At 55.7% G+C, this 19642-nt stretch overlaps 1 protein-coding gene and 1 long non-coding RNA gene across 5 annotated transcripts; one reads left to right on the forward strand and one right to left on the reverse strand.

Annotated features, from left to right (window-relative positions):
• Positions 1 to 652: 652 nt before the first annotated feature.
• Positions 653 to 2114, reverse strand: LOC120598386 (uncharacterized). Its single transcript, XR_005651587.1, has 2 exons — positions 1923 to 2114; positions 653 to 1216 (listed from the first exon to the last, which is right to left on the reverse strand). It is a non-coding gene; the product is annotated as an uncharacterized LOC120598386 (long non-coding RNA).
• On the forward strand, positions 1561 to 19490 carry PPP1R12C (protein phosphatase 1 regulatory subunit 12C). Of its 4 annotated transcripts, none has more exons than XM_039857170.1 (22): positions 1561 to 1758; positions 6349 to 6479; positions 6573 to 6691; positions 11585 to 11744; positions 13783 to 13927; positions 14021 to 14095; positions 14815 to 14888; positions 14964 to 15091; positions 15196 to 15269; positions 15527 to 15685; positions 15761 to 15828; positions 16488 to 16580; positions 16798 to 16884; positions 17066 to 17153; positions 17238 to 17298; positions 17439 to 17524; positions 17625 to 17665; positions 17748 to 17841; positions 18062 to 18166; positions 18482 to 18532; positions 18722 to 18772; positions 18850 to 19490. In XM_039857170.1, exons 1-22 carry the CDS (start codon positions 1702 to 1704, stop codon positions 18934 to 18936), a joined length of 2034 nt encoding a protein of 677 aa, XP_039713104.1. In that variant the 5' UTR covers positions 1561 to 1701; the 3' UTR covers positions 18937 to 19490. The 4 variants fall into 4 exon arrangements, with proteins under 4 accessions (XP_039713104.1, XP_039713101.1, XP_039713103.1 ...); XM_039857167.1 differs by lacking the exon at positions 1561 to 1758 and adding an exon at positions 2274 to 2609; XM_039857169.1 differs by lacking the exon at positions 1561 to 1758 and adding an exon at positions 2274 to 2609 and having other exon boundaries at positions 17778 to 17841.
• Positions 19491 to 19642: the final 152 nt, after the last annotated feature.

A 19642-nucleotide genomic window follows, 5' to 3' on the forward strand; every position in this document is an offset into this window, starting at 1 on the left:
ATGGCTGTCTTAAGACCCCCAGTCCATGGTCTTTTTGTCATAGCAGCCTGCTTTAACTATGACAATAAGAGTGTTCCACCAGCCTCCACAGGCAGGTCACAATATACTTCTCTCTTAAATGTAAAAGTCTCTTTTGTGCAAATAACTTTTGCAAGGACAGTTTAAAAATAACAGAAATCAGAACTGACTTATAGTGTGCCTTGGTTAGCCCTGTTTCCACACTGGACAGGAGAGTAAACTGGTTACTTTGCCAATGTTCTCAGTTCATCCCTTTATCTGAACCATCTTTATGATGTAGCCTGGCGTCTGGTTTTCTGCCTGTTGTGGGGGAGAGGGAACATTTTTTAAAAAAATCTTTCTGAAGTTAGAGAATGTTAATGAGCGGAGTATGAAAATGCCTGTACACAACCAACATCTTCTACCTATCAGATAATTTTTAAACCTGAATCTAAAGGCAGCGTAAAGATTGCTAATAGAGCTTATGGTGGGAGTACGTCCGTTTGTTGTGTGGAGTGAGCAGATACCTTAAATTGTGTCTCCCACAAATATTCGATCACAGTCACAAAAGTACAGGTGTATTCACATCAAAGCTTTCTACAGACATCATAAACACAAGCACCTATAAACAGCACACACTCAGTCACAAACAATCGAAAATGCACACAATTATAATGTGTTGAGGTTACATACAGGCAAGAAATACATAGCATACGGTTGATTAACGACTTTTAGGTTCCCTGGAGAAGATCGGTGTGTATCGGTATGGGAACCGTGGGGTTCAGGACGACACACCCCAAGAGCCACCAGGGTTGCTAACCCTTTTCTATCTACGGCTGGCGTTCCCCAGGCCTCGTGGGTTTTGTAGTTTATTCTTTGCACAGGCCCAAGGACTTGAGAGCGGGCGGAGTCTGTCGCCTCTGTCCAGATTTCAGCACCTCTCTGCCACTTTCATGGGCCTCTGTTCCGGTCTCAAAGTGCCCGCATCTTCCCCAATTTGGGTTTAGGAGCAAGATACCTCAGGTGAGGACTGCTTCATGCTTTACAGTGCTGTGCATGAGACCACTCGCCTTCTGAAGCGATTCCAACGCCTCGCCTTGGACTACAAATCCCAGCATGGTTTGCAAGGAAGTAAAGGCTGGACTACATTTCCTGGCGTGCTCCACGTTCCTTGGTGAGCGCGGGAGAAGGGCGTTCACCCAGACCTTGGGTTCCTTTCCTGTTATGATCCAAGGGTTATAAACAGGGACTTTAGACTTCTCTTGCCATTGAGCCTGATTTTTTTGGGTGTTTGGAGGCTCTGCTTAGGACCAACTGAACCGTTAGGGGCGTGGCCCTGCGGACTACATTTCCCAGAGTTCCCTGAGGCTCTTGGCCAATTGCCGTGACCTTAGTACCGCAAATTAATTCCCAGCATGCCCTAAGAGGCCTCCCAGGGAGCCGTGGAGGCGAATTGTCTTGAGTAACGTGGGAATTGCGGGCTCAATTTCCCATGGTGCTCTGGTGTTTCACACGGCCGAGGAAATCTATTCACTTATTCATTCAAAAGCTATTTTCTATCGCTTACTCTTAGGCTCAGGTCTAGGCTCTGGGAACAAGGAGCGCCCGAAGAAGACAAAATAAATCCATGCCCTCCTGAAGCTCATTTCTAGTTGAAGGGATTATAGTCCCCCAAAATAAGTCATATGGTATGAGGAAATCTCTATGATAAGGTCTATGGAAAAATTAGTTCTCTACCTTTTGGGACTCCAGGGCCATCGAGTGAGTACCTTTCCTATCAGATTCCTTCACCTAGATGCTGTGACTACATGCTGTGATTTAATTCCCAGCATGCCCCGGAGCATTCCCTCAATCAGATTTCCGTTTGACGCCTGGGAGGGAGGTGGCGCTGACCGAGGGCGGACAGAGTGGGCTGGGGCGCCTACCTGGTGCACGGTACTGATGCCGTCGGCACTGGTCGAGTCGAGCACAGCGCGGGCGGGCAGCGGGGCCAATGTGCTTCGGGGCTTAGCGAGGCCAGAGTGTTGCCATTGCCAACTTCCGCTTGTAGACTCCATTTCCCAGAGCCCCCCGCGGCTCTCTACTGGCTGCGGACTGCATTTCCCAGCGCTCCCTGGGGCGGCGTGGTGACGTTGCGCGCCGGGCGGGGCCCGGCAGGTCCTCCCGCGGGCGGCTAGGGGCGAACGGTAATTCCCGGCGGCCCTGGGGCGGGCGGCGGCGGCGGCGGCGGCGGCTCAGGGCTGAGCGCTCGCTCGCTCGCTCGCTCGCTCGCGGGGCGGGCGGGCGGCGCGATGTCTGGCGAGGACGGCCCAGGGGCGGGCCCGGGAGCGGCGGCGGCGGCGGCCCGCGAGCGGCGGCGGGAACAGCTGCGGCAGTGGGGGGCGCGGGCGGGCGGCGAACCTGGCCCCGGCGAGCGGCGCGCTCGCACTGTGCGCTTCGAGCGCGCTGCCGAGTTCCTGGCGGCCTGTGCGGGCGGCGACCTGGATGAGGCGCGCCTGATGCTGCGCGCGGCAGACCCCGGCCCCGGCACTGAGCTCGACCCCGCCGCCCCGTCGCCCGCCCGCGCCGTGCTCGACTCGACCAACGCCGACGGCATCAGCGCCCTGCACCAGGTCAGCGCCCCCGCCCCTCCCGGGACCTTGTCCGCCCTCGGTCTGCGCCACCTCTTTCCCCAGTCCAGAGTCACCGTTGCAGCGGCGATTCCGGCCCCGGCCCTTGCCATCCTATGCTGACCCCCTGTCCGAGTCCCCTTTCCCATCCCACCCACCTCGAGCTCCCCTCTTCCAGTCCTGAGCCACTCGAACTGGCCCTAGTTTTTGCCACCCCGCGCTCCCCTCTCCCTGGACCCCAGCCATTGCTGACGGCCTTAGTCTGGTCCATCTCGCTGGCCCTGGTTTTGTCACTTGGCGCTGTCCTCGCCAGATCTTGAGCACCGTCTTCTAGTCTTGTTGGTGCCACCTCCACCCTGCCACCTCTTCTGGCAATGCTGGTACCCCCTTTTGGCTCACTGTTGTCCCCTTCTTCCAGGCAGGTACCACTCCCTGAGGAGCATCCTGTTTCCTGGGCCTGTGTGCCCTCCTCTCCTGGTCTCTGGCCTGGTCCAGCTCTTGGGTAGGCCCAGATCTTTCCATGCCACTTCTTGAAGGTTCCCCCTTCTCCACCTTGGTCTGTGCCATCTGTTGCCATCTAAGGGTACTCTTTCCTGCAGGTTCACTGTGGCTTCGAGGCTCTGTACCCTTGAAGTGGGTGCTTCCCTCATCTAAGGTGCCCCATCCACTCCACCCCAAGCTCTCCTAATTCTCCTTCTGGGACCTTTGCCTCCTCTTGCCTCCCACCATATGCCTTCTTCCACCGATGTTTCTCCTGCAGGCATCTTTCTCCTTCCCTGTCCCTCCTTCCCATGGCCAGGCCTGCTTCATCACCCTTTCTCTGGGCAACCTCAGAGCAGCCGCCTCTTCCCAGCTTTGAGCCACCCCTCCATCCTCTGGTCATCTTGCTTTCTCTGCCCAGATCCCCTCTCCTCCTGTGGATTTGGGGAGCTTCTCCTTCCCACAGACGGTGCGACCTCTCCTAGTCTTCTGGCATGTCACTTTCCCAAGAGTTCTAGAACCCTGTTGGTTCTGTCCTCTACAGACTGGGCCCCCGTGCTTTTCCAAGACACCTTGGTTGCTGCCTTCAATGTCTCTGCGTCCCAGAACCATGTTACGCTCAGGGTCCTCACTGGTTCTGGATGCTTTCATCTATCTCTTCCCCATCATGGAACCACCCGACAGGACTGGCCACAGAAGAGCCTCTGTCCCTTACCCCATCCTTGAGGCCATCTCTCTCCTAGTCTGCTAGTATTGATCCAGTCCCAGCCCTTTCTTCCCTGCCAGAACCCCTAGGGTTTGGTTCCTGGTGGAGCAAGAGAGGACCCCAGAAGGAGAGACTGGCAGGGGTGAGGTGATGGGGGTGCTTGCAGAAGCCCACTCAGCGCCCAGGAAGAGGACCTCAGAAGGACGAGCTAGCAGGGGATGGGGTGATAGGAGTGCTTGCAGTGGCCCACTTCTTAGCACCCAAGAGAGGACCCCGGAAGGAGCGGGGCTGGCAGGGGGGTGGGGCAATGGAGGTGATTGCATAGGCCCACTTCTCAGTGCCCAGGAAGAGGAGCCACACAGGAAAATAGAATAGCCTGGGGTTCTCATCTCAGCTCCTCAGCCTTGAATTAGCAGCTTTTCTCTCTGTGCCTCAGTTTTCTTATCTGTGAAGTGGGGCAGTCGTCAGGCCCTCCCAAGCAGGGCGCTGATGGAGGACAGTTGTGTGTGGAGAGCTCCCTCAGGAAACCCTAGGCCGTCAGCTGGGGGAGTAGCTGTCCCTGGTGTAAGTGCTGCTCCTCCCCATTTTTTCTGTCCCAGGCAGAGGCCCTTGTGCCATTTGGGGCATTTTCTTTCACCCAGAGGAGGTCCTGCTTCCCTGAGGCCTTGTAAGGTCTCAAAGATAGGCCAGCCCAGGAGAAGGTTCTCAGGCTTCAGTGTTCCTCTTTCTCCACCACCATCCCCACCCCCTGGCTCTCCTGGACCTTCCCTAAGGGGCCCTGCTCTTCAGGCCAAGCCCTGTTACCCAGCATCCCCCTTCACGTGGACCCTGCAAAAGGCTGCTCCAGCCTTGCCTGGCAGGCTGCCTTTCACGTGGGAGCCCGCTCCCATTGCAGGCCTGCACTTGGTAAACTCACTGCTGGGGCTCTGAGGGGGCCCGCAGAATTAGGCACCCAAGGTTCAGGGAGGGACGTTCTCACCTGAGGTCACAGTGCCAACCAGTGGGGGAGTTAGGTGTGGGTCAGGTGTTGGTGTGGGGTGACTAGCTCGTGCTGGTTTGCCCCAACACTGACCTGGTTTTAGTATTGAAAGTCCCAGGGCCACCACAGCCCCCAGCCCCAGGTAGACGGGGCTGTCTCTCTCCATCTGAGGGAGCCCCGGGGCTGTGCATTCTGATTTTTCCACCTGGGCTGTCTGTTATGTTCTGAGTATTCCTGGACTGGTCCCCAGGCATCAACCCCCTACCCTGCTTGTGTCCCTAGGAGTTCTCAAACCTCGGTTCCCACCTCAGGCCAGTTTGGCAACCACCTGAGGAGGCAGTCCTTCCCCGAGACTGCCTTGTGAATTCCTGGCTAGGGGTCTGGGGTCGGGATTTAGTAGGAGGTACTGGGAGCCAGGATTCTTAGGTCTGAAAAGGGAGGAGGCTGGGGGCCTGGACTCCCGGGTCTGAGGGAGGAGGAGCCGGGCCTGGATTCTTGAATCCCTGGTGCCCAGGCCTCAGGCATCTTTCACATGGATGCCTGTGCAGGGCCAGGTCCTTGAAAGGGAAAGGCTCATCTCCCTCCTTGCCCCCCTCCCCCGTCGCCATGACGACTGGGTGGAAATAAACGGAGCCCAGAGTTCATCCTGTTCCCAGGGCCGCGTGGCCCCCCTCTCGCAGACTGAATTTCCATGACTTCATGCTCTTGGCCCTTGTGGCTCCCCCTAGATGGGCGGTTTGGAGAGGTGAGGGGGTTGGGGGGTTAATTTACCCCGAGGACCCAGGAGTCCAGGGCCACCCACCTCCCTCAGACCCAGCACCCCTGGTGTTTGCGTGCACTCTGGGGTTTTTGTGTGTGGATCTTTAATTCTTCCTCTGTCAGACAGAACCCTGAGAGTGAGAGGAGTGGGGACGACGCCCGCAGAGACCCCTGGGCACAGTGCCCTGTGCATGGTGGACCCCCTGGGCACACACACTGACGCAGCCTCCTCTCCCACTGTAGGGGTCCTTCCCAGGACCCTCATTACCCCAGGGTCCCAGGGATCTGTTGGCTTTACCGGTCTTTCCACAGCCTTGGGCCCTGGGGGCCCAGCCACCTCCTCTCAGGGTGCAAGGAAGGCCTTGGTCAGTTCCTGGAGAGTGTCTCCTGGGTCTGAGGGTGGAGAGGTGGGGCATCTTCCCTTGGTTCATCCCTGTTGGTGGTGACTAAGGGGATGGGTCGGTCGCATCTGACAAGCACCATTCAGGATTCTCACACCTGTGTGAGAAGCTCCCCTTTTCTCATCTAGTTCTGACTTGCTAGGAACTGGGAACCCCCGTGCGGTGTCCACTGAGCTCCAAAGGTCTGGCTGACCTAACTGTTGGGCAGCCAGGAGTGTCTCCAACAGCTGGGTAGCTGGAGGGGCCTTCAGGGGCCCAGCTCGTGCCTTTCAGAGCCTGTCCTAGAGCCATCGTGGTCTTCTCCTTGAATGTCATGGCGACTGGGCCATGTGTCTCATAGTCCCTGTTAGAGTGCTGCCTTGCTGGGTGTGTGATGTCTGGAGCAGGTGAGGGCTGACAGTTCGCCCCTGCCCCCAGGCCTGTATCGATGAGAACCTGGAGGTGGTGCGCTTCCTGGTGGAGCAGGGTGCCACGGTGGACCAGGCAGACAATGAGGGCTGGACGCCCCTGCACGTGGCTGCCTCCTGTGGTTACTTGGACATCGCCAGGTGAGGCAGGGGAATGGTGGGGGGAACCCAACAGGGGGGAACCCATCAGGGAGCCGGGGCTCAGACTCCTCAGCCCTGACCTTCCACCCCCAGGTACCTGCTGAGCCACGGGGCCAACATTGCCGCTGTCAACAGTGATGGGGACCTGCCCCTGGACCTGGCTGAGTCTGACGCCATGGAGGGGCTCCTGAAGGCAGAGATCGCCTGCCGAGGTGGGCCCTGGGTGCTGCTGGGGACGGGGCTTAGAGGCTGGCCTTCCACTTCCTAGGATTCTGACTCCCTCTGAGCCTTAGTTTCCTTACCTGTGAGTTGGGGGTGTAAGTACCTCCACTGGGCATAGAATTAGAGCTCAGACTGGCATTGACTTGCATTGTCATTTTACCATCTGAGTCACTGAGGACATTGAATGGGGCTTGTCAGGGAGTGAGGTTGTGGGACCACTGACACAGGTGTTCTGAGGACTGTTTGCTGAGGGGAGTAGAATGCCTGGTCCCCCTGGGGACTGGTTTCCTATGCTCAGGATCACTGAAACCCAGGACCCCCCAAAACTCTGTATCTGGCCATGTTATTTTTTCTAAGGAGAGTACGTGTTGCTTCTAGGGGCTTGTGACAGTCCCCCCACAAACTTAAAAGTAGCCATCTAGGACAAGTTGATGTGAGATAGCATAGGACAGGCTGTAGGCTGATTGCCTTGGAAGCAGAGGATGTGAGGCAGGTTGGTTGGGAGACATGAACAGTTTCATCAGGTCTTAGGGCTTACGATGCCCGTGGGGCTGCCACAGGAGCCCTGGGCCTTGAGCATGGCTGCCAGGGTCTGGCTTCTCGGGTTGGCGTCCTGGCTGTGTGGGTGACTGAGAATGATGGCAGCGCTGCCTGGGATGGGAGATGTGAGCGCTGGTGTGGAGGACCACAGAGGAAGTAAATGACGAGGGACAGGTACAGAGTGTCAGAGGTGATGCCTGGATTCTCAGCCATGGGACAGCATGGGCAGATTCAGTGCCCCAGATGGTGTGGAAACCTTGTCAGGTATGGAGGCACTGGTGGGACTGTGAGGTTACATCTGGGTCCCAGGAGGCTTGCTCTGGTTAAAGTAGGGGAGTGAGGAAAGCAAAGACCGAGCTAGGGGCTTCTCCTTCCTCTCTTGAGACTGTGTAGTTTGAAAAACTTCAGACTTAGACATGTTTGTGACAGCAGCACAAGGCCTACGTGGTCTTCACTGAGGTTCACCCGTGCTATGGCAGCTCTGTGCAGACAGCTTGCGGTCCGCACAGCTCATCCCGTCTGGTCCAGTGCTTCTCAGCATACTTAGTGCTGTGTGCCTATCGCCACGTTGAGCCAGATGACTTTGGTCACCCCGAAAGGAACCCTGCATCCTTAGTCACTACTCTGATCCCCCTCACCCCCACCCCAGGAAGCCAACCTGTGGCTTTCTGTTTCTATGTGCTTGCCAGTTTGGGATGCTTTGAGTAAATGTAATCATAAAGTGTAGATTCGTCAGTTTTGTAACTTCAGCACATTTGCGTGTACTCCCCTTTTTTTCCTTCTCTCTTTTCCTCCCTTCTTCCCTTTTCTTCCCTCTCTTACCTCTTTCTTTTTCTTTTTTTCCTTTTCTTTTCTTCCTTCCCTCCTCCTGAACCATTCTGAAAATATGTTGCAGACAAAGGAGCCAGTGTCCCTAGAGCAGGCTCATATACCCACAGGGATGTGACATCGTTGGTCTCCCAGCAGCATCAGGACCACTTACCTACCTCTGGTTCAGGACTTGTGCTCACTCTGGGAGACAGGTGTTGTCTGTCTGCCCTGTGGTGATGTTAACCTTGAACTTTGTTCAGCGGGATCGGCCAGGTGGCTCTTGGTGGAGGCATTTTCCTCAATTTGTAATAAAAAGTAGTCTGCAGGGTGATGCTTAGAGGCAGCTTCTGTGACTGAGAATGGCCAAAGGGCCTGCGAACTCTTGGACATTCTGGGTTTTTCTATAGGAATTGCTTATAGCATGCATCAGCTTCTCAGAGGTGCCTGTGTTTCTTTTCTGTGGGAGAGGACAAGGTTCGGGGAGGTTGGCTATAGGACAAAGGCCAGTGGTACTGCTGGGAGGACCCTCGGCTGCTCTGTAGGGGGTTTGGGACCTCTACTGCTGTGGCTACATGATCCTTGCCTTCACATGGAAGACCTCAGCAGAGCCTGGATCGCAGATGCACCCAGCTACAAGGTGAGCAGTGCTCTCACCACCCCCTGAAGGACACATCTGGAAGATGGAGAATTCCCACACGTGCTGGGCCTCCAGACAGGTGCTGGCTGCAGTGTATCCCTGGAAGCTGCTCACAGCATGGTCGGGACAGAAGACAGAAGTGGACAGAGGCTGGAGACACAGGAAGGAAGGCGGCACTGGCATGAACGTCCCCAAGAGCTCGGCCTCCTTTTCTTTCTCCAGCATGGCTGTCTTTGCCACACTTGCTGTCTCCCTCTTTTGGGGACTGCGTCACTGAGGGTCAGACTTGCTCCATCAATTACCCAGAGCACACCTCTCATCCAGCACAAGGACCTCTGGTCCAGTTGGCTCGGCCGAGTTAGGTATGACTCTTCACAAGGACCAGAAACCCGTTACAGCCTGGCTGGGGCCAAAGAGGCAGTCTGTGCACCCATGTTCACAGCAGCTAGAAGGTTAAAGCAGCCCAGGTGTCCATTGACAGGTGTAGGGACAAACGAAACGTCGTCTGTCCATACAATGGGATAGTATTCAGCCTAAAAAGGAAGGAAACTCTGACACGTGCTACAACATGGATGAACCATGAGGACATTATGCTCAGTGAACTAAGCTGATCACAAAAAAATACAAATACTGTGTGGTTCCACTCCCATGAGATACTCAGTAGTCAGATTTGTAGAGACAGAAAGTGGAATGGGGGAGTTACTGTTTAATAGGGATAGAGTTTCAGTTTTGTAAGATAAAGAGAGTTCCGGAGATGGTGGTGGGGTGGTTGCACAGCATCTTAGGTTTTGCGGACCACTCACCTTGCCTGCTGCCATGGTGGGGACAGCAGCCAGTTGTGTTCCAATAAAGCTTTATTTACAGACACAAGTGGCTTTAAGAATAGGCAAATCCATAGTGGCAGGCAGTAGATGGAGGGTGCCAGGGCCTGGGGGCTACAGGGAGTGACTGCTCAATGGGTGTGGGTTTCTATTTGGGGAGATGAAAAGGTTCAGGAACTAGATGGTATGCTGGTTACACAGCATTGTGAGTGTCCTAAATGCCACCAAATTGTACACTTGAAAATGGCAAAATTGGTAAATTTTATGTTATCTCTATTTTACCACTACAACAATAAAAGTAAAAATCCAGACGTGTGGCCTGCACCCCCAGACTGCAGTTTGCTGGCTCCAGTCAAAAGCTCTGTCCATAGACATGGGCACATCTCCACAAAAAGCACATTTGAGAAGGATGCACATGGATGTACAAAAGAAGACAGCACTTCCAGTGGTTGCTGAATCAAGTCAGTCAACTTGGCCCCTCCCCTCCTTGAAGTCAGGTGCCTTCACCTGTAATGGGATATGATGTAGGTGACTCCTTTTAAGGAAGTGGCAGAATGAGAGGGAGAGGGTGGGTCCCTGCATCCCCAGCACTCTCCAGAAGTCTCCACCCCAGACTGGGCCACAAGATGGGCCTAAGCAGTGAGATGTTCCTGGAATAGCTGTCACTGTCCAGTCCAGCAAGCCAGGAAACCCGAAGGTGGTGCCCATGTACCATGGCACCAGGTGGCGCCAGTGCAAAGCCTGGACTTGGATGGATTTGGTCTTCAAGCAGGGATGGCAGGGGGACTGTTTTTGGGACTCCCACATACAGCCTTAGGGCAGAAGTTGACTATATGTGGTAAGGATGTAATAGTACATGCTCATGAAAGCTAATTCGTGATGGTGTTTAGCTCAGGGATCGCAGAGAGCCAGACAAGATCAGCGAGGGACGTGTAGGAGGCTTCTGGTGTCTTTGTCATTTTAATTGTTTAAGCTAGGTGATGGTAAATGGGGTTCTTTGCCACTGTGGTCCAGTGTAAAGCCAACATGAGCCCCAAGTGTAATTGAAAAATTTCAAGCAGGTGCATTTAAAAAAGTGAAAAGAAAGGTGAAAGTAACTTCAGTAACATTTTATTTAACCCAGTATATTCAAAACATTTCAATCAATATTAAAAACAACTGTTCATGAATTATCGCGCACTTTTTTTGTTTTACTTCAGCATGTGTTTTACATTTGTGACATCTCAATTCGGACTGGCTATGATTCAAGTGCTTGGTGTGGCCACGTGTGACTGATGGTTGTTGTGCAGGACAGCTCAGCTCCACCTGGCATTTTGGCAACTGTGAGAAATTTCACAATTGAAATGATAATAGACAAAAACTTCCCAGGAGAGATTGAACTTTCTTAGAAAAGACCATTTTTGATTCTTGTCTCAGTAGTTTAAAAGGCGAAAGAATACAGATTCTCGGTCACAGGCCACAGGTAATAATCCCACCTCCCCAAGGCTGTTTTGATCCCAAATCTGTTCTCATGTAATTTCAAGTCATAACTTACCTTTTGCATCAGTAAGTGCAGTCCAGCTTCCCATGAAGCCAGTTGGGTACAATGAAGTTGACTAAGGCAGAAGTTGATTGGTCTTGGTGGTAGCACAGCTATGACCAGGGCTCACTTTTGGGGCAGACAGACATAGAAACTGCTAAGTGGCTTCTTGCTTAGTTTACCCTACTCATGGTGACAAAATGCATGAGGAAGGTGTGCTAAGGATTGTATTGGTAGCGACAGGAAGAGTTAGATGTAGTCAGACACTGGATTTGCTCAATCAACTGGGTTTTATACTTAACAATAAAGGTGATACTTTGGTTGGAATGGGAAAAGTCAGCAATCTTTATTCTCACAGCCCCCAGCAGTGACTCAGAGACCCCTAATGGAACCCCGCACTGCACAGAGCATGGGTTCCCAGGAAGTCACCAAGCTGGTCCAGGCCTTCTGAGTCCCAGAGGAACACACAGATGGAGAGGGACGGGGCAAGGCACAGGGCAAAGCTGTGCTTCCTGTACCTTGGGGTGTGAGTCCCACCTGTCACCCATTCTCCCAGGTGTGGATGTGGAGGCAGCCAAACGGGCTGAGGAGGAATTGCTACTTCATGACACAAGGTGCTGGCTGAATGGGGGCGCCATGCCCGAGGCCCGGCATCCCCGCACAGGAGCCTCTGCTCTTCACGTGGCTGCCGCTAAAGGCTACATTGAAGTGATGAGGTGAGCTGGGCCAGTGTCGACACTCCCTGTCCCCTGTTCTTTGTGTGGGGCCAGTCTGTTTCTTCTCATTGTCTTATACCTTCCTGTGGATTTTGTCCATTTCTGTCTTTTCCTAATGTATGTATCCAAGTCTGTGTATTTGCTTCCAAATACAGCCTTAGCTGCTCCCACAAGTCTTGATGTATATAGGCTTTTCATTCGATTTAAAATGTTTTCCAATGTGTAGTCTTTCTTCTTTGACCCATGGGTTATTTTGAAGTATGTCCTTAATTTCCAAATCTGGGATTTCCTAGTTGTTTCATTACCCATTTCCTGGCTTAATTGCACTGGGGTCAGAGAATGGGATCTGTAGAATTCTAGATTTCTGAAATTTGTTGAGGTTTGCTCTATTTTATACTTCAGTGTAAATAAACTGGAAAAGAATTATATCATGGGGTATGTTGCACTATGCAGGTTGTCAGGTGAGCTTTGTAGTCACGCTCTCTAATTCTTTGCCCTTAGCGATTTCTTTCTATCCGCTTATTGTCAGTTACTGTAAGCTGTGATAAAAAACTCATGGTTGTGGGTTTCGCCTGTTCATCCTTGTAGTTTTATCGATTTCTGTGTTACGTATTTTGAGGCTAGGTCGTTTGGATTAAATTGTTACAGTGTACCCCCTTTCTGTCACCCACCTCGGTCTTGTCACACTTGGCTGCCCCATCCCCTTCTCTTGGAGCAATGGGTTTCAGTTCTTGTCCTCTGGCTCCCTGCTCTCTCTTTAATTCTCCCCTTTTTCTTTTGTGACACTATACTTTATTTTTAGTATGAATGTGGAGTTAAGATGAATCTCTCCATCTCTACCTGCCTCCGTGTTGCACCCTGAGGCAGATTGTCCAGTGTGCTACCTAAGAGGGCCCTAACAGCTCCAGGCTCGTGTCTCAGCTGCTCATAACTACTCCTGGAGTGGAGTACCTAGTCCTGGATCTAGTGTTCAGTGGGCTACCTTGGGCACCTGCCTGTCCTAGAGTTGATCCTTGTGGCAAGGAGGATGGGATACTCTAAATGATCAGGCCAGAGGTGTGCCTGTTAAGGAGTGGCTGTGTGAAACACCTCCCCGAGCAAACCTCAACAAATTCCAGCTGGCTACGACCTTTGACACCCCAAAAACACCAGGAAGAGAACAGCAAATATGGGCCTGAGGTGGGTCACCCTTGGGGAAATGGTGGGACACCTACCCGGCAGGGTAGGAGACCAGGAAACTCAGGGAGCAGGTGAGTGACTAGGTCAGCAGGGCCACACAGAGGACCTTTTGTTGAAAAAGGTTCTTTGTAAACTGCCTTGTCTCTCCATCTTTTCCCGCGTTGCTTTTGCCGTTGCCCGTGGACGCAGCCTAAGGCCAATTCACTATGACAGGCGTGCTGCCCTAAGCCAAGTTTGTGGAACTGCCCTGGACTCATAGCCCCACTTTCCCCCCAATCATGTGGTTTAAGGAGGTGACTGTGACCTGAGGAAGACTGTCTAAGCCAGGGTCTGAGCCTTGGCACTGGTGGCATTTGGACCAGGTCACCCTTTGCTGTGGGGCTGTCCCCTGCACTGCAGAATGGCTAGCGGCTTTCCTGGCAGCAACATGCTAGATGTTGGCAGAGCCGTCAGCTGTGACAGCCAGAAATGTCTCCAGATAGCCAGGTGTTCCCTGGGGTGGCGTTGCTCCCTCTGAGAACCAGCACACTGAGCCCGCAGGTTCCTGGGGCACTGCTGCCCTGGCCACCCCTTCTGAGTTGCATCCTTTTCATAGGCTTTAGGGTCCCCACCCCCACTTGTGGGTACAAGGAGCAGGCTTCCCGATGCTACCTGTTGGTCCAGGGGTGGGATGAAAGCCTGTAGCAGAGGGTCACTTGTGGGGAAGGCCTCTGCACAGTGGTCTTTTTATCACCCAGACCAGGATGGATGGTTTGGCATTGTCACAGCTGGTACTGTTACCACTGCTTGGCTGGCTGCCACAGCTCTTGACCCATAATCCCTGTCCTGGCCCTTGACCCCAAGCCTCTTCGGCCTCCAGGCTGCTCCTTCAGGCCGGCTATGACCCTGAGCTCCGAGATGGGGATGGCTGGACCCCTCTGCATGCGGCTGCCCACTGGGGCGTGGAGGATGCCTGTCGCCTTCTGGCCGAGCATGGTGGCGGCATGGACTCGCTGACTCATGCGGTGAGGCCCTGGGGCCCCAGGACTGGTGGGATTGGGTCGTGGGGAGGGCCCTATACCTCCTTCACCATCCACCCCTTTTCACCTCCCCCATAGGGGCAGCGTCCCTGTGACCTGGCTGATGAGGAGGTGCTGAGCCTGTTGGAAGAGCTGGCCCAGAAGCAGGAGGATGTGAGTCTTGGGCCCCTTACCCTCCTGTCAGCTCCTGGGAGGCCAGGGAGGGAGAGCTTCTTATCCCCTGCACTCCCTGACTGCCCGATGCCCACTGCCCAGGGATGTGCTGCTCCCCACCAGTGACTGAGACCAGAGGGGACTATGGGGAGGACAGAGTGGACAGACCCAGGAGGCAGGGCCTGGGGTCCAGATAGACCTCGGGATGTGGACAGGGTCTGCCAAGGCTTTGGCGAGGCCTCATCACCCCTGGGATGCCCCCCAGCTAGCACTGGGCCAGGCTTTGTTGCTGGAAAACTGGTGTGGACTTAGGCTCTGCCATGGATTTGTGGCGTGAGCTTGGGGAAGGCTGGGTCTGGCCAGGGCTATGTCCGGGTGTGAGGGGTCAGGGAGGTTTGAGAGGGTCACCGCTGGGAAGTAGGGGATGAGAGCAGAGCCTAGGAAGCGAGAGGCCCAGTAAGAACAGGATGACAGTGAGGACATATAATGCACATGCACCTGAGACCAAGGGTGCCTCCTGCTGATCCTGCCTGGCCATCTGTAGAACCTGACGAGACCACAAACCCTACATGCTGCCCTGGACTGAGCTCCCTATGGTCAGAGCACCATGAAGCCACGTCTGGCACAGCTGCACAGGGTGGTCCTTCATGTTGGGGACATGGGACCCAGGAGGGACCCCCATGTCCTGCCCTTCCCCAGCAGCCCCCTTTCCCCTGCAGCTTCGGAACCAGAAGGCAGCCTCCCAGAGCAGGGCCCAGGAGCCTCAGGGGTCCTCCAGCAGCAAACACCGAAGGTATGGGAGGTGCCCAGAGGCGTGGGCTGGAGGCTTCCAGGGATCGGATCCCGTCACCTTTCTCTTCCTCACCAGGAGCTCCGTGTGTCGTCTGAGCAGCCGAGAGAAGATCTCCCTCCAGGACTTGTCCAAGGAGCGCCGGCCTGGGGGGTCTGGGGGACCCCCCATCCAGGACGATGATGACGGAGAGGAAGGCTCCTCCGGTGAGGGGCTGGGGGCTGGGACTCCTGGATCTGAGGGTGGAGGGGCTGGTTCTCAGAAGCAGCTGGTATATTCTTGTGACCGTTCCCATCTTCTTACCCGATAGAGCCAACCCCTGCAGAATCTAGAACCCTCAATGGAGTATCCTCCTTGCCACCCCCTAACCCTGAAGGCCCCGTGGTGAGTCTGAGTGCCCCGGAGGCCATGCCAGTTTTGGGAGTGGGAGGTATACTGTGAATCCTGTAAACTTCTTGTCAGGGTGGATAGGGTGAAGACTATAGATTCCAGAATCCTCCAGGGTAACTACCTTTTTCTGGCTGCACCTGCCCCTGGGGCTATTGAAAACTGTAGTTTGCTGTGGTCCTTCTAGGGTAACACATGGCATCTATGGGGAAAAGGGCCCCTTCTCCATAGCTGAGACCTTTCTCTTCTGCCAGACTCTCGAGAAGGCCCCCTTCTCTAGGCACTTTGGCCTCCAGAAGACAGGGAGCGCTGGTGCCTTGGGCCCCGCAGATATGCGAGGAGCTGAAGGCACCCTTGGGGCCGGGCTGCAGCGCTCAGCTTCCTCCTCGTGGCTGGAAGGGACCTCCACTCAGGTGAGTGGGGTGAGGGGCAGGGGACCAGACCCTGACTAGTCGAGGAGAATACCCCCTCCTCCCATCTTTCCACAGGCCAAAGAGCCCCGTCTTGCCAGAATTACCCCTACCCCCTCCCGGAAGGTGCTGGAGCCCTCTTCCCTGTGAGTACCAGAGGCCTGGGCCACTCTAGGGTGGGAGGCAGGTCTGGCTTCCAACCTTGTCAGCGTGACCCTCAACATGTCTATCTGTTCTCTGGAGTCTGATCCCTGCTCCCTGGCACTTTGCCTTTTTTTCTTTTTTCTATGTTAAGTTAGAGCTCACGGTAAAACTTGCAAAGCTATAGTGACTTGGCCTCCTATTGCCTTTCTCCCTGGCTCCCATCCTTCCCTCTCTGACATGTGCACACTCCTGTCCCGGGAACTTTGCTCAAGGCCCTCCTCTCACACCCACAGGGCTCCCTCTCAGTTCATGTCACCTTCTCTGGGAGGCCCACCGTGACCACCTGCTCATACTGCAGAAGCGTCCAGACACATACACCATCCTGTCTCCAGTCTTCACTCTGTTTCTTTCTCCAGTGTGTTTTATCCTGCCGACGTATCCTGTGACCGACTAACCTTTTTTTTGGTTATTGTTTATTTTGCATCCTTTCTGCTCAGATTTGACTCATCGGGCAGTGGTCATTTGTTTCTTTTGCTCACTGCTGCGTCTCCGGTGCCTGCCACATAATGCGAGCTTGAGTAATATTTGCTGAATGAATGAATTCACACGGGTGTGAGAGGTCCAGCCCTCCCCCTTTGGATAATTCTACTCCTCCCTCCAGGATTCCGGAGCCCGAATCCCCAGGGAAGCCAACTGTCCCTGCAGCCCCTGCGGCCCCTGCAGCGCCGGCAGTGGACTCCCGGGACCGCCGGAGGTGAAGAGCCCCTTGGAATCCTCTGTCCCCAGCTGGGAGAAAACTGTATTACCCAGAAGGCCTAGGGCTTTGGGTGGGAGCTCCCGAGGGAGAGTTTGTCTCAGGGTCTGCTGGAGTTGAAGTCTTCTCAAGGAACGTGCCTCTCCCAAGGGTATCAGCCATGGGATGGGGACAGGGCTCAAAGGAACCCTTCCTGAGGTTGGGGCCCTTCACTCAGGTCCTACCAGATGCCTGTGCGTGATGAGGAGTCTGAATCCCAGCGGAAAGCTCGCTCTCGTCTCATGCGCCAGTCTCGGAGGTCCACGTGAGGTGGGGGGTGGGATGGGGGCCTGGACTCCTGGTCTGAGGGAAGAGGAGCTGGGGGCCCAGACTTCTGGGTCTGAGGGAGGAGGCTGGGGCCTAGACTCCTGGGTCTGAAGGAGGTGGCTGGGGGCCTGAAGGGGCTGGGCCCTGAGGCCCAGGGTCCCTGACTGCCCCCTCTCCCTGCAGGGTGTGACTCTGACAGACCTGAAAGAAGCAGAGAAGGCTGCAGGGAAGGCCCCAGAACCAGAGAAGTCATGTCCACAGAGCCTGGTGAGAGGTGGTGAAGGTCAGGTGACTGGGCAGTGGGTGGTACAAGATGCCATCCTCCTCTCACCCCATGTCCCTCTCCCACAGGATCCTCCCCGGTGGCTCCAAGTCCCTGGGGTTGAGAACTCTGCTGGCCCTTCCCAGAGAGGTGAGGTCTGGTCTCTGGGAGGTCATCCTCCTAAGCCCACCCGCTCCTTCCGGCTGCTGTCTTCCTGTTGTCCTAGGGTCTTGGGCCCAGGGACCCTGACACCACATAGAGGGGATTCCTGATTCCTGTTTGTACCTCAGGAGAGGCGCCTGACGGGCAGGGTCACAGATCACAGGCCACCAGGGAGCACCGCAGAGTTGGCAAGGAGTGGAGGGGGCCGGCAGAGGTGAGGGAGGCAGCTGGAATTGTGGGTGGGCTTAGGAGGGGCCATGGGAGTGGGGCCAAACTCCCCTTCGGGCATTCACTGAATCCCAACCTGCCCGCAGGGGGAAGAGGCGGAACTGGCAGACATCAGCCCAGAATCCAGGTACCAGGGAGGGCAGGGAAGGTTGTGGGCTGTCCAGGCCTGCGGGGCACGCCCTGTGACAGCGGCTCTGCCTCCACTCCAGCACTACCAAGGGTGGCCCCTCATCTCGCAGGCAGCGGGACCTCAACCCAGAACCCCATCCAGAAGCGGAAGAGCCTGACGGAGGCTTCAGGAAGGTTTGAGATCCCACCCCACGGTGGGCGCTGTTACCCATCCCCACAAATCCACCTTTACGCACCTGTCCTACTGCCCCTGTCAGTGGCTCTGCCTGCCGGGTCCCTCGCATCCTGCTCTCACCGCCTAACCTGACCTCACCTGGGTGCAGTTGGCCCCTTCTCCCCTCCAGCAGCAGAGCTGGTAGGCCTGATCCTGGGTCCCTCCTCCTGGTGCCCCCAGCTCTACGCAGAGCTGCGCAGTGAGAACGAGAGACTTCGCGAGGCCCTGACTGAGACTACACTGCGGCTGGCACAGCTCAAGGTGGAGCTGGAGCGCGCCACGCAGGTGAAGGCCTGCAGGTGGCCCCTGGCATCCCTGTGCGGGACTCGTGAGGAAGGAGCCACCGGAAGGGGCGGGGCAAGGACTCCTGGGGTGGGGGCCTGAGCAGGGAGGGGCAGGGGGCTCTGTTCTGCTGAAGGGGTGGGCCTAAGGGATGGGGCAGGCCCTGGGGCGGGGCCAGGTCGGCAATGAGCGGAGCCTGTCGAGCAGTGGGCTGCCCAGTGAGGCTGCCTTCTTTCCCGCCTCACTGTTGCTTTCCCCTTCCTGGCCGTTGCGGTTTGGATATTTCTGTGACCCCTGCTCTTATTCTGTCCCCATCAGAGGCAGGAGCGTTTTGCAGAGAGGCCTGCCCTTCTGGAGCTGGAGAGATTTGTGAGTGGGGCAGCTGGGGTGGGACCACATGTTTCCCCAGCCTTTCAAGCAGAGGCAGGTCTGGATGAAGGGGCCGTACCGACCTTCTGACCTGGCCCTATGAACTTCCCCACCTTCCTCAGCCCTGCTCAAGCTCTGGCCCTCCCTGACCTCCTGTCTCTCGCCCTCACCTTCCCCCATGTATTGCAGGAGCGCAGGGCCCTGGAGCGAAAGGCGGCCGAGCTGGAGGAGGAGCTGAAGGTGAACACGCACAGGCACTGTGGGTTGTGGGCTCTGCCTGCCCAGGGCCAGCAGCTTGACCCCATCCCATCCCACAGGCCCTGTCCAACCTCCGGGCTGACAACCAGCGGCTCAAGGATGAGAACGCGGCCCTGATCCGTGTCATCAGCAAACTCTCCAAGTGACTCCGGCAGGCCTTCCCCACACCTGCATTTATACAGCTGCTTCTGCCACACGCACCCCTTCCTCTGCGCGAACATGAGTGACAGGGCTCCCAGGGGAATCTCTGAGAAGCCATAACCTCCCCTCGGGACTTCCAGACTGGGAGGGGAGGACAGAGTCCCCAGGAGCCAAGGGGGGCCATCCACGGTCAGGATGGAGGTGGGAGGCTGAGCCAGGTAGGGGGACATTGCTGAGGGGGGACCAGTGCTGGAGGTGGAACCAGTAAGGAACCAAGGACCAGGGAATGCTAGGACCAGAGTGGCTGTCCGGAGGTCCCCTCTCACGTGCGATGCCACCCAGTCACCCCTCCCACTCCTGAACAGGGATCCGAGAATGTGCCAAGAGTCCTGCTGGCCTCGGCCAGGTGGGCCTGTATATAGGGTCCATGTGCAATAGGGAGGGACGTCTTCTATTTTTTGCTGCCCCCTCCCCGCCCACCCTCCGGGGCAGGGGGAGAAGGTATTTTTGAGACAAAGCACAGGCACCACAAATAAAAGTCGTGAAGTTGCCATTCAGTGACCATGTTCGGTGCTGGAGGTGGGGTGCTGCTCTTGTGCTTTGCTGTCAGTGACCAAACCATAGGACCGTGTGGGTGGGGTGCTGAGGAATGGGTAGGCACATGCTCAGGGTGTGGAGGGGCTTCAGGAATAGTGGCTAGTTGGAGTAGAG

Source organism: Pteropus medius, unplaced genomic scaffold (genome assembly GCF_902729225.1).
Source record: "Pteropus medius unplaced genomic scaffold, Ma_sr-lr_union100, whole genome shotgun sequence".
NCBI classification, from domain to species: Eukaryota; Metazoa; Chordata; class Mammalia; order Chiroptera; family Pteropodidae; genus Pteropus; species Pteropus medius.